Source organism: Helobdella robusta (assembly GCF_000326865.2).
Source record: "Helobdella robusta unplaced genomic scaffold HELROscaffold_21, whole genome shotgun sequence".
Classification (NCBI taxonomy): Eukaryota; Metazoa; Annelida; class Clitellata; order Rhynchobdellida; family Glossiphoniidae; genus Helobdella; species Helobdella robusta.
Genome location: NW_008704124.1, coordinates 962642 through 975454, shown reverse-complemented (window position 1 = coordinate 975454; position 12813 = coordinate 962642). Strand labels below are relative to the sequence as shown.

Genomic DNA, 12813 nt, shown 5'->3' with positions numbered 1-12813 from the left:
CACTTAAACATAGAGATGGGGAGGTTGGAGTCGTGAAGATATGGCAGGTTCTTCGCTGGTATCAGCTTCGTTCAAATTCTTCAATGTAAAATTTCTTTCTTTTACTCAATTGTTCAATTCCTATTTGGCATATATAAAGTGCCAAACATATAAAACACTAATGGCGTTCTTCAACAGAAGAAGGTTTCAATTAAATTCTATTAAATTTAATAATAAACATTTTAAATTTTTTCAATCTATTTAATTTCGGCCGTTTTCAAGATTTATTTTTCAATCCTAAATTGAATTGAATACTCCTATGTCTCCTGAGTCTGTTTGATTAGCGGCTGCTGATGACATTTTAAATGTGCATTTTTTGAAGGTCATTTTTATTGTTTTTAGTTTTATGGTTTTAATTTCATGCTCTAAAATTTAATTTACTACAAGAAAGTAAGTGAGGCGCGAAACCTGCCGAACAAAATGAATATTTCTGTTTGGGTTTGTTTAGATTGAGATGCTTGAAAAGTAGTAAAATTATTTCGAACATCCACGTACCACAAATTTTAAAAAAATTTTAAGTAAAAATTTCTCAATATATTTTTTACCTCTGAGTAGTCGTCTCAGTCTTTTTCACTAAAAGTTATAAAAGTTGTCGCCGTGGAGATCATAAATCATCTCCATGTCAGAAGTTTGATGTCAAAAACATGAAGTTATTTTTTTAATATTTGCTTTTAAATTTTTTGAAATTGAAAAAATTTGTTTAAAAAAGGGAAGCTGAACATATTGAATGAAAATTTCATATAATTTGACAAAAAAGCCCAGCTAAGCAAATTATATTATTAGAGAATCAAATATTTTTATAAATGGTGTATCGGAACCTCGAGTCCATTTTTCAATTAAAAAAATGGACCAAATATCTGTAACTTTCATTCTTTACTAAATCACTTGAACTTACAATACTCAAACTTATAGAGATTAAAAATAAAAAATAAATTTTTTGAAGGAAATATTTCTCAAAAGGATGTACAACACAAAAAGTGAAAAATAATATTCATATCTACGTTTGTGAAAGAGTGCATTCATCGAATATTAGGAGTTGAACGCACGTGAAAAACTTTTTAATTACATAATACAGGCCAATATGATTTTATGAAGCGTGTTTCAAAAAAAAACAATCACAATTCTCAAATAAATTTCAATATAACATAGTCATAAATTGAACTGATGTTGATAATTATTTGATGATACCATTCTTATATGGTTCTCAATAGTACAAATCATTTTAATTTGAATTTATTTCTCAACGCGCTGTTTAAATATAGTTAAAAAAATAGTTAAAATTGTTGGTTACGTACGTGCAACGCATATATAAGCATATATGTGTAGTTACATTGTATGTGTGTTTTCAACTTTTGAATATGAATATTTATTTTGAACGATCAAACAATCAATTGTTACGTATTGTTACGAGTTTACCGATGGATTCAATAAAATACTTCCAAACTAATCAGTCCAATGACTGAAACGATTGATTGTTTCATTCGCTGTCGAGAGACATGGATGGAATCCTGCCTAGCAACCAGTAAGTCACCATTGCTCCCTTACCCTGCAGTATTTTTAAGACAAGTATTCGGAATTAAATATAGTAAAACAAATTTACTGATTAGACTGGCCAAGTATTGTCTAAGCCTTGCGCCTACCAGCTCAGGTAATACTCATTACACCTTCATGATGCAACACGTGCTGGTATTAGTTGACGTTGCGGTGTGAATAATTTCAAGTACACCTACCTCTTGCTGCAGTTTCCTTAATTAAATATCTCACATAGTTCGTAACATTTTTTGATTGATGAGCACTTGAAATAAAATTAATTTTAAATTTTACAAAATATGATGCACCATGTTAATATCTAAAACATTAAAGCTGATGTTTAAAGCAATAGAATGATGTTTAAAACATTTAGGTGACAATTAAAACATTGCGAATGGATGCTTAAAACTGTACATACCTTCACATTGATCTCGCCTCTGAGCTTGGTTTCAAATCCTCCAATTTTTTGCAGGGCGCTGTCTGTGGCCTGACTGATATGGATGCGATGGGCTGAAATTTTTTTTATTAATTATAATTATATGCTTGCAATGCATCTGTAGATTCTTGCGACATTCAATAATGAAGTTTAATGGAGCAGTTCATTCGTGACCATGTCGTGTGGAGTTCATTATAAATTTTAACTTCAATAAGTTAATTATAGAACAATATGATATTATTTGTGAAATTGTTGAGACATATAAAGTTGACAAACGAAGTCCGTTGGACTGCATTCTCGAGGCCGTGTTGACAGTGTCGCCGAACAAGCAGTAGCGTGGCATCTTGTTGCCCACAATGCCGCCAACCACGGGACCTGCAGACATCATTCCATACACCATAGTCAGTCACAATAAGTTTCAAATTAAATTTTGACCATTTTTTTCAAATGTTTACAATACCACGCTAAACAAAAACTTTGGAAAAAATTTTTTTCTTAGCATGGAAAATATTTTGCTTCACGTTTAAAACAATTATAATGTGGTTTTTTTTTAAATCTTCTGTATAAAAGTTTCGCGTTGAATTCCAAAATTGGGCTTTTTTGAGTAACACTGTAACTTCAAGAGCCATACAAATCGGCGATAATGTTTGAACAAATTAATATAATGTTTGAACCGCTTTCTAGTCACAATTTCATGTAGTTTATAAATATTTTTGTCTGAAATACGGCTGCAAACAAATTTTTAAAATTAGTAGAACAATTTTCAGAACACAATTTAACAATAAAGTCTAAATGATCTAATTTCGATAAAATGATGGGCAACGAACCTGTGTGCACTCCAATGCGTAACTGGAGCTTGTGAGTTTGCATGTGGGGTATGACGAATTCATCACAGGCCTGTATAAGGTCGATTGACAACCTGGATATTTCAGCACAATGCCTGTCTCCATTGCGGCTGGGAATGCCACTGGACACCATGTACACGCATCCTATCGTTTCAACCTGACGAAACAAATCTCAACCAGCTGTAAATTTTGTATCTACATTTATATTTATTTATTTTATTACCTTATACACGTCGTATTTCACTATTTGACTATCGATGAAATTATAGACATCGTTTAGAAAGCGCACAATATCAATAGGCGCACTATTTATAGAGATTTCAGTGAAGTCGGCAATGTCACTGAAGAAGACTGTCACACATTGAAACTGTTCAGCACAGATCTGCTCTCCTTTCTGCAAACGATAGGCCATTGATTTTGGTAACATTTCGTGAAGGAGTTTTTCCGTTTTTCGTTTTTCTTTTCGGATTTCCAAACTTTTGATCTCGGTCATTCTAACGTAGCTTCGCAAACTGTTAGCGGTATATAAAGAGCTGAAATAACTTAAAGGTAGGGTTAAAAATACTATTACAAAGAGAACGACAGCGTGCAATGCAATGAGCCACTTGGTTTTGATGAGTTTGTATCCAACATATGTCAACGTTTGTTGTCTCAGCGACTCAAGAAGCAGATCAATAATCTGAATGTTGTACTGACTTTTGGAAACCCAGTTTAGTCCTTTAAGAACATTTGTTTCGTTCAAAAATTTGTTATTTGATATCTCATCTTTCATCTCTTTTAACGATTGCCAAAATTTTGTCAAGTGCGCCTGTTTATAGTCCCAAACTGATTTTATAACTTTATTTATGGGAAGCAGATTTACCAACTCCTGGTTAATAATTTCATTGTTTTCAATAAACATTATCCATTCTAAGTCATCCAGATATCCATTAAAATAATACAGCATGCCCAGAACTTCAGTCTGACCACAGTGAGTCATGATGTTGAAGAGTATGTTACCGACAGTTGAAAAAGAAAATATGTGATCATTTGTTTTTAGAAATAAATAATTTGTTGTTGCTTCACCAATTTCAAAAATGAGTTCACCGTAAGAATCAATAGCTGAGGTTGTTCTGCTGTTTTTCAGATCTATTTGCGCCAATCTATGCTTGCTTAACTCATAAAGCAAGTCATTTTTGCTAGCTATGTATTGCAAGTTGTTTGGATTTAGCATAAATTCATTACGAGAGCCCAAACTCTGATTAGTCGTCTCGTAGATTTCTTGGAGAGATTTGTACGAGTTTTGAGATGAACTTCTCGACATCAGTTCAACAACCTGTGTCAACTCAGCTTGCAGTGCAACGATGGCGACTCGCGAGTTATCCAGTGGCTCGTAAATTGTTAAATAATTTGAAAGACTTCGAAGTTCGTTAATTTTTGCGTTTAATTCAATAATAGAATAAACAACAAGAATCAAACTCGGTAGGACAGTTAGACCGGAGGAGCAGAGCAGCTGTTTAATGTATCCATAATTTGAAGAAGGATCTATGTAGCATTCGAAAAAATTTCTTGTTCTAAACTTATTCAATGCCTCGTTTTGATTGAATTTTTTTTTAATTTTACGCCAGTTTAACATTTTTTAGTAATATAATTAGTTTATTTTAGGTAAACCCGAAATAAGTAAGTTTATTTTTTAATTTTATTGTGGCGACGTTGTGCAAGTTTGAATTGCTTATAAGCTCCAATCTGGTACGGAAGATTAACATTAATTACTCTCGCCACACTCAAATTTTAATTAACGCACCTGCAAGATTCCTTTTTATGTGGGTAGTTGAAATGTATGCGCTGTGCTGTGCTGTATATTCTGCGTCTCTCTTCCTCTGTGTTCAGTAACTATGCGACAGTCATTTTTTATTGAAATAACTGGAGGATATTTACTTTTTTTAAACCTTCCCAATGTTCGTGTTTCAAAGTTTTTATTTTATTTACATGTCGAAGAAGTTTTATTTCCCAATATTCGTGTTTCAAAGTTTTTATTTTATTTACATGTCGAAGAAGTTTTATTTCAACAACCAAAAATATTACAAAATTATTGTTGAAATTTGAGAGAAAGAGATAGAGAGAAAGAGAGGGCGAGAGGGAGGGAGAGAGAGGGAGATTAATGACAAAAATTCATACAAATATCAAACTCTATAGAGTAGACGACGTACCTAGTTGAAGTATCGGACCACTATACATTCAAATAAATATTATATGAAGTTAATATACAATTAAAAAAACGGAGAGTACATGTAAATAAGCGGATGAAAATATTTCATGGTGTGTTTAAAAGAACGATGGAAACGCCGTTGAAAAAATGAACTAAACAACACCTAACAAAATTAAAAACGAATTTAAACTATTTTAAAACATAAACATTGTGTTTCTTTTTCAATAAATGTGCAATTAACGTGACGATGACGAGAAAGAACCGGCTCTACAGACGGCAGACAAAATTAAAACTTTAGCGACGCGTGTCGAATGCGACTAAACAAAATTTAAACTACAAAGTTGGTTGGCGGATGGTGATAGATGATAAGAATTTTTTATGATTTAAATTGACGATAGTCGTAAATGAATCAACTGATAATAAAATATTGATACAAATGAATATGCAAGTCATGTGGGAGGGTATTGTGGGGTTATCTCAAAATATGACTTCGTAAAGAGTGGCCTTCTTGTCTCCAGAACCTGTGACGATGTACTTGTCATCCATCGATATGTCACAACATAGTACTGATGAGGATTCTTTCGACTGTTTTTCAAAAATATGTTTGAACATAAAAAATTATTGAAAAAATATCGAAATTATAAAAATCTTCATGAAAGGTTTTTAAAAGTCGCATAATTTCTCAACTAAACAATAAATCAAAATAAAACTAGAAAAGAACGATAAAACCAAAAAAAAAGAATTAATATAGCAGCATTTTTTTTACACATCTGCGAAACAGTCCCGACCTGAAAAATACTTGCACCGTACGGAGTCCTCCAGGCATTCAACAAATTGTCCTTCCCAGTGCTGGCAAACCACTTCCCACAATAAGCAAACTTCAGTGAGAGGACACAACTTTCGTGCAGATGGAGTTGGTACTTCTCTGGTTTCGTGTGGTGTAGGACCTCCACGTTACTGCTCTCCATTCTGTGAACGTTGTTCGATGTCATTATATGACACAGTAAACAAATTGCTGGAGGTTATAAACGAATTTGAAGCTTATGAGCTGAATTTTTAGTTAGAAAGCTTAATATAACAATATTGAAAATAGCTAAAATATAAATGGAGACAATTCAAAATTCATCGAGACCAACCCAACAGCCAGCCAATCGCCAGTGGGACAATATCCAAGAGAAAATATTTGAGAAGCAAAATCGTGTTGTTGGAGTTGTCGGCCCTCCCTCAAGTCCCAGGATCTCATGGAATTGTCTAGTCCGCCCGTCCACAACTTGTTGCCATCAGGCGAGATGTCGATGCAACTGGCTCCGTCCGTGTGGCCCTGGAATTGTCTGTGCGGTCGTCATCATTTTGTGTTTTATATTTACGTACATCTACAACTTGTCATGAAAATAATAATTTTTATAACAATTGATGAATCAAAACAATTATTCAACCAGTTAACCTAATGAGCTTTTGATTGTGTAAATCCCAAACGGCAATGTTTCCATCGCTGCAACAGCTGAAACAAATCTTTCCTTCGGGACTGAGCGCCAGTGCGTAACAGGCAGGGGCGGTTGATGTCAACTCAGCTTTTATGCGCGGACTCGCCTGGTTCAACGCGGGAAAATAAATTTAAAAATTAAAAAAGAATGCAGTAAATGTTTTTATGGGTTGTTGTCTTCATTCAAAAAATATACCACGAACAAAACAAAAGAGTTGAGAATGTGCGTAAAATTGAACATAACTGATGAATGAAGGAATTAAGAAATGAAGAAATTGATGAATAATTCAATAATTAAGAGAATAAATTAGTGATTAAGAGAGCTAAAAACTAGTAAATAAATAAGGAAAAAAATTACACAAATGAAAAAATAAGCAAACGAATGAATGAATGAATAAATAAATGAATGAATGACAGACCGAAGCCAGGTCCCATATGGAAATAGTGCTTGCCTCACCGCCGACGACCAGCGTGCGACCGTCCTGAAGTAACTTCACAGAGCGAATGTAGTTGTCTCGTTGCTAGGCGGTAGGGTGGAAGTTGTTGGAAGATTTTTTTATAATTGTTCTAATAACACAAAAAAATAATATACTCTCGTGTGTAAAATAAAATTATACATTAAAACTCAATCATTCATGTTAAAAACTGCGATGATTGCCCGAAGCTCTCGATATATAAAATATCTAAAGTTCAAAAAAACTTAGCTTTTAATTCGTCAATAAATGTACAACTAAATTTTCGTTAGGCGTTTACATCTTAAATTAATGTTCAGCAGGCTTTGCTCTAAAAAGCTTCATATACCTAACCATTCCAAAATTTTGCTTTTTATAAAAAGAATGAATTTCTGATCTATTATCAAAATTGAGGTTTGTCTACTGCTGATTCAAACGATTTATAAAGCCAACAGTTTTTTCATTTGATGATGAAAATTTCATTAAACTTTTTGAACGTATGGAACAAATTTGAAATAATTTAATTTTAACTTTGGCGCAAGTTCTGTACAAAACTTTATAAGACAACAACATTAGCTTTGCAGTTTCGTATAACAAAGGTACTTACTTATGCCTGAGGTTATACCGTTACAATTCAATTTCCCTTCCGGTGGTTCTCGTGCAAAATTTGAATTAATTGCAAATACTCTATGTAAGGCCACGATCATTAAAAAAGTTAATTAACTAGAAATAATCTAGTATTAATCAACAATAGCAACTGCTATACTACTACTACTACTACTACTACTACTACTACTGCTACTACTACTACTATTACTACTACACTAAACTATAATAATGGGAACACTGCTTTTATTTTATCAAATATCACAAAATGAATATAAAGATAGATATAAAATAATGTTTAATATAATAAAGTATTTAAATTAATAGGCTGTTAGTCTAATTTGCTCATCACTCGACAAAAATGAGTACAAATAGAGGATTATAGTCAATAAAAATATTCCTATCGCAATATATTGAGTAAGATGATGATAACACAGAGTTTATTAAATTGTTTCTAAAATCGTTCGACCAAATTAAGTTAACCAGCGATAAATTAAAAGTATTGTAAAAACCCATTGTAGAAATTTCAAATGTTTTAATTAAAAGTTTAAAATTATTGTATTCACTCTTTAAATTATGTTGAAGGGCTTGAGAGTACTTTTCAATTTTGTATTCTTTAGATTTTTTTAAATTTGTTTCGTGGCATATCGTTAGTTCTAAAATCTCGATCGTGTCGTCGCGGACCAGTGCTATATCAGGGCGCAGAGATTTAAACAGCGTTGATACTGGACGAAAATCTTCACACTCCAGATCGGCAAACAACGAGACTTCCAAACTTGCGCATTTTTTAATATTTTCTAAAACTATTGAGAGAACTTTGTTGTGACGATTTGAATATCTTTTCAAAGCTGCAACGGAGCTAAAGTTGGACAAAACATGCTTGTTTGTTTGATAAGCGTCACATAGTGGACATTGTGGTTTAGACGTTTTGCCCCATCTTGCTAGGTTGGAGTTTGTTGGAAGTTGTTGAATGATACTTTTCCTAATAAACTTGTAAATAACCTCTGACTGTGTGGCCGTAGACCTTGACCAGCGAACTATTTGATCTGATTTGATGTTTTCCCTCACTGTCTTCAACCCTATTTCTTGGGAGCTTAGTGATGATAAATGGTCGAACACCTTTTCTTGCTGTTTGAGCTTCAAATCATGGAGAGTGGGATTTATATCTTTGGTGACTGGGAGCAAGTTGTCTATTTTTGTGTAGTCATTAAATGACTCGCTCCACAGACTTTTCATTTCTTCGTTACCGTTAGATTTAAGGTAGTTGCGAAGCTTCACTCTCAATGATTCAGCATAATGTTTCAGGAATCTGATGTTCAGACCTCCCAATTTTACAGCAGTGAAAGAATCTCAGATAGACAGCTGCTTATCGGTAAAGCCAGCCAAGTTCTAACGGCATTGTTAATCAATGGATCCAACTTGCTGGCAATCCATGACAGTGATATATCGTAAACTGCCTTCGAACATCGATATATCGATGTTCGAAGGCTACTTGAGCTGGGACAAAACGACGTAAAATTTGAAGTTTCCACTGGGCTGTGGTGTCCAGACTTGAAATCGTTGACAACATGCCTTGTAATTTGTTGAGCAGCAAATCTTTAGCTTTGGAATTGTTGCATTCGAAATCGTATAATTTACCTAGATATTCGAAATGGTCACCAATGCGCATCTGCGGTACAGGGGTGTCATCAATTGTCAACCTCGGCAGGAATTGTTCGTAGTAACCATTTTTCTTCCTCATGCCGAACGTGCAGCGTTTATCTATCCTCATTTTCATCCCGGTAGCTTTGCACCAAGCTTTGTTTAAGTCAATTAATTTTTGGGCACCTTCTGTGCTGTTGGCGATGATTGCTAAGTCGTCAGCAAATTGGAACCATGCCCTTGATTTTAAATAAGCTGAAGGGCCCCAAATGTAACCACATTGCTGGTATTCTCTGCCTTCTAACAATTTCATGAGTGGATTAAAACAAAGGTTGAACAGCAACGGTGACGCAGGATCACCTTGTAGTACACTACGCTTGACCGGGATCGGAGGAGTTAGCTTTTCGCACCCAGAGACCGATATCGAATAATCTGTGTATATGAATTTTATTAAATTGGTTATCGCTGGTGGTATATGATGGTAATTCAGAGAAGCTGAAATAAGGTCATGACTGACTTCGCCAAAAGCGTTGCGAAGATCCAAAAGTGAGACGATGACTGTTCTTTGGTGCCTCTTTGCATCTTTGAGCATATGAGTTAATAATTGAGTATGCTCTGCCAAACCATCTACTTTTGGATAGAAACCTTTCTGGATATTTTTATTAATGTAATTGTTGGATTCTAAAAATTTGTATATTCTGTTGTTGATGAAAAATTATTGGTCTGAAGTTGGCAGGGTCATTGGCGTCACCTTTTTTGTGAATTAAAATTGAGAACCCTTTTTTCCAACTGGATGGAATCGTTGATGATGACCAACATTTGTTTAGAAGTTGATGAAGGATTGTACCTAGAATCGGACATTTTTTGAAGGGTATCGTTGAAATCTGGTCAAGAGGGCATGGAGATGCTTTAGATTTGCATTTGCGAATAATTGATGAAATTTCTGCATATGATGGTGGATTTATATTAAATGGTATCGCAGGTTTTTGAAGATTTTGTATCCAATTTGGAAGGTTGAATTTATTGTTTGGAGAATCACTTAAAATTGAATGGAAATATTTCTTGCATTCGTTAGAATTAAATTGAGGTGACAAACTTGTTGAATAGCGATTTGCATGTTTTCCAAAACCGTTGTTTTAGTTGCGTTGAGATGTCATGCGTTTTTTCATTAGGTGCCGATTTTTTTGACTTTAATTTAAATCGAATAGCTTAACTTTTTTCGCTAATTTGTTTGTCGAAGTTATTGTTGTTGTGGCCTAAGAACTTGAGTTGTTTTAACTCTTTTTTTAAAATTTTAACTGATTTATTCGAATTATTTCCTTTCATGGTGGATGGGGATTCAATTATACCATAATTTGTGGCGAAATAATTGTAGATAAAATTTTGAAATTTGATCGTGTCGTCGTTCAAGTTGCCAAAATCTGTGAAATCGCTTCGATGGATTCAAAAGTAGTCGTTGGCTTCGGTCCATTCTGCCTCTGTTCTTGGCAATTTGACTCCCGGAAGCAATGATTCAGATGTATCGACATCAGTTGATTCTGTTGACGTAGACGACGGATCAGTGTCGGATGCTGAAGCGGAGGTTGGCAGCCGTGGCGAAGAGGGTGAACTGGAGCAGTCATTTTCATGGTTTGATTTTTTATTTGTAACTCTCAGTGTTTTGAACATTTTGCATGAACGTTGATGCATTATAAGACCTCTTCGGCCTTTGCAATATTTCCCGCAACAACATAACGATAAATTATCTACATTATTTGAATTAATATTACAGAAATTAGAGTTAATATTGTTAGAGCTATTGTTTACGTTTAAGTTTGGAGATACAGATGCGGTAATAACAGTAGAAATATTAACATTTGAGTTTGTATTTAATTTTGTACAGCGCCAGGAATGTCTACCAATTGATACAAATGATTTATTACAGTGAATACATATAGTAGCCATATTTAAATTTATGAACCAGATATTTAAAAACCCGATATTTTTTCGATAAATTAAACTATTAAAACCGAAATAAAACCAATTTAAATTAAAACTACAACATTCTAGAAATTTTTCCGAATAGAATGAACCTATTTTTAAAAACCAATTACGACAATAAAAACATAAACTATGCATAAAAACAGTGAATTGCACCAATCGGCCAACTCTCTTGTAATATACCCGCATAATCGTAATAATAATAATAAAAATGAAAATAATAAAAATAATAATAATAATAATAATAACAGCAATGGCAATATTTAAAAACAGTAGACATAAATCATCATAATAAAGGAAATAGCGCAAAAAAATAAAAACGATTCATATAAAAGAATAAAATAAATATTTATGTGCGAAATGAAAATAGCGAGGAATAAAATAAAAAGGGAATGGATAATATGGAGTAAGAAGAAATGCAATTAACCAGACAGTCTAATGTAGATATGGGAGTTTTGTTGTTGGTCGGGTGATTGATATCCCAGACTTTGACGCAACCCTGAGTTTATGTTTAAATGCAATTTATATGCCTCTATTTCTCCATTTATGTACGTTTATTTGTGCTTTCTTGTATGTTTGCATGGCTATATGTGTGGGATTATTAATACAATGATATGTATGTATGTATGTATGTATGTATGTATGTATGTATGTATGTATGTATGTATGTATGTATGTATGTATGTATGTATGTATGTATGTATGTATGTATGTATGTATGTATGTATGTATGTATGTATGTATGTATGTATGTATGTATGTATGTATGTATGTATGTATGTATGTATGTATGTATGTATGTATGTATGTATGTATGTATGTATGTATGTATGTATGTATGTATGTATGTATGTATGTATGTATGTATGTATGTATGTATGTATGTATGTATGTATGTATGTATGTATATGTATGTTTTGAAAGTTAAATTTTGATGATATTCAGCCGCAGAGCCCACCTTGCCGCCAGTGTAGATCTGCCTACATGGATTGCTGACAGTAACAGCGCAGACGACGTCGCCGTGGTTCAGCGTGTTCACCTGCCTGGCATGCCTCGGAATGCCCGGACCCACCAAGGCGTCTGGCGGGAAAGGAACTGGCTGCATCTGTCCGTCTGCACTCACGTGGAATGAGTAGGCTCTGTGGTGGGGTGGTTGTTGGTGGTAGTGAGTTGTTGTTGGTGGTGGGTTGTTGTTGGTGGTGGGTTGTTGTTAGTGGTGGGTTGTTGTTGGTGGTGATAGTAGATTGTTGTTGTTTGTAGTGGTGGTTGGTTGTTGTTGGTGAGTTGTTTTTGGTGGTGTGTTGTTCTTAGTGGTGATAGTGGGTTGTTGTTGTTAGTGGTGATAGTGGATTGTTGTTCTTAGTGGTGGTGGTTGGTTGTTGTTGTTGGTGAGTTGTTGTTGGCGGTGGTGGGTTGTGTAATGGGTGATGGTGTTGTTTTCGATGGTGGTGTTGATGAGGATGATGTTAATGAAGAGGAAGAATATGATGAAGAGGATAATGTTAATTATAATGATGATGATGTTTATTACAATGATGAAGATGCTTAAGTAATGATAAGTGTGATTGATTGATCGATTGATCGATCGATCGATCGATCGATCGATCGAATGA

The 12813-nt window shown here is 34.1% G+C and overlaps 2 protein-coding genes across 2 annotated transcripts in view; both read right to left on the bottom strand.

Moving 5' to 3' along the window:
- Positions 1-1909: 1909 nt before the first annotated feature.
- Positions 1910-3343, bottom strand: HELRODRAFT_77993 (hypothetical protein; the record flags this gene model as incomplete). Its single annotated transcript, XM_009018301.1, has 4 exons — positions 1910-2079; positions 2282-2380; positions 2833-3007; positions 3074-3343. 4 exons carry the CDS (start codon positions 3341-3343, stop codon positions 1910-1912), a joined length of 714 nt encoding a protein of 237 aa, XP_009016549.1.
- Positions 3344-4845: 1502 nt separating this feature from the next.
- Positions 4846-12813, bottom strand: part of HELRODRAFT_99110 (hypothetical protein) — a 13885-nt gene continuing 5917 nt past the window's right edge. The window contains exons 5-12 of the mRNA XM_009018300.1: positions 12159-12339; positions 11628-11699; positions 9131-9217; positions 6941-7042; positions 6483-6628; positions 6175-6369; positions 5827-6007; positions 4846-5623 (exon numbers count right to left, since the gene is read on the bottom strand). Of these exons, the coding sequence (XP_009016548.1) occupies positions 5516-5623; positions 5827-6007; positions 6175-6369; positions 6483-6628; positions 6941-7042; positions 9131-9217; positions 11628-11699; positions 12159-12305 (1038 nt within the window). The 5' untranslated portion in view covers positions 12306-12339 and the 3' untranslated portion in view covers positions 4846-5515. The remainder of the gene's footprint in view (positions 5624-5826; positions 6008-6174; positions 6370-6482; positions 6629-6940; positions 7043-9130; positions 9218-11627; positions 11700-12158; positions 12340-12813) is intronic.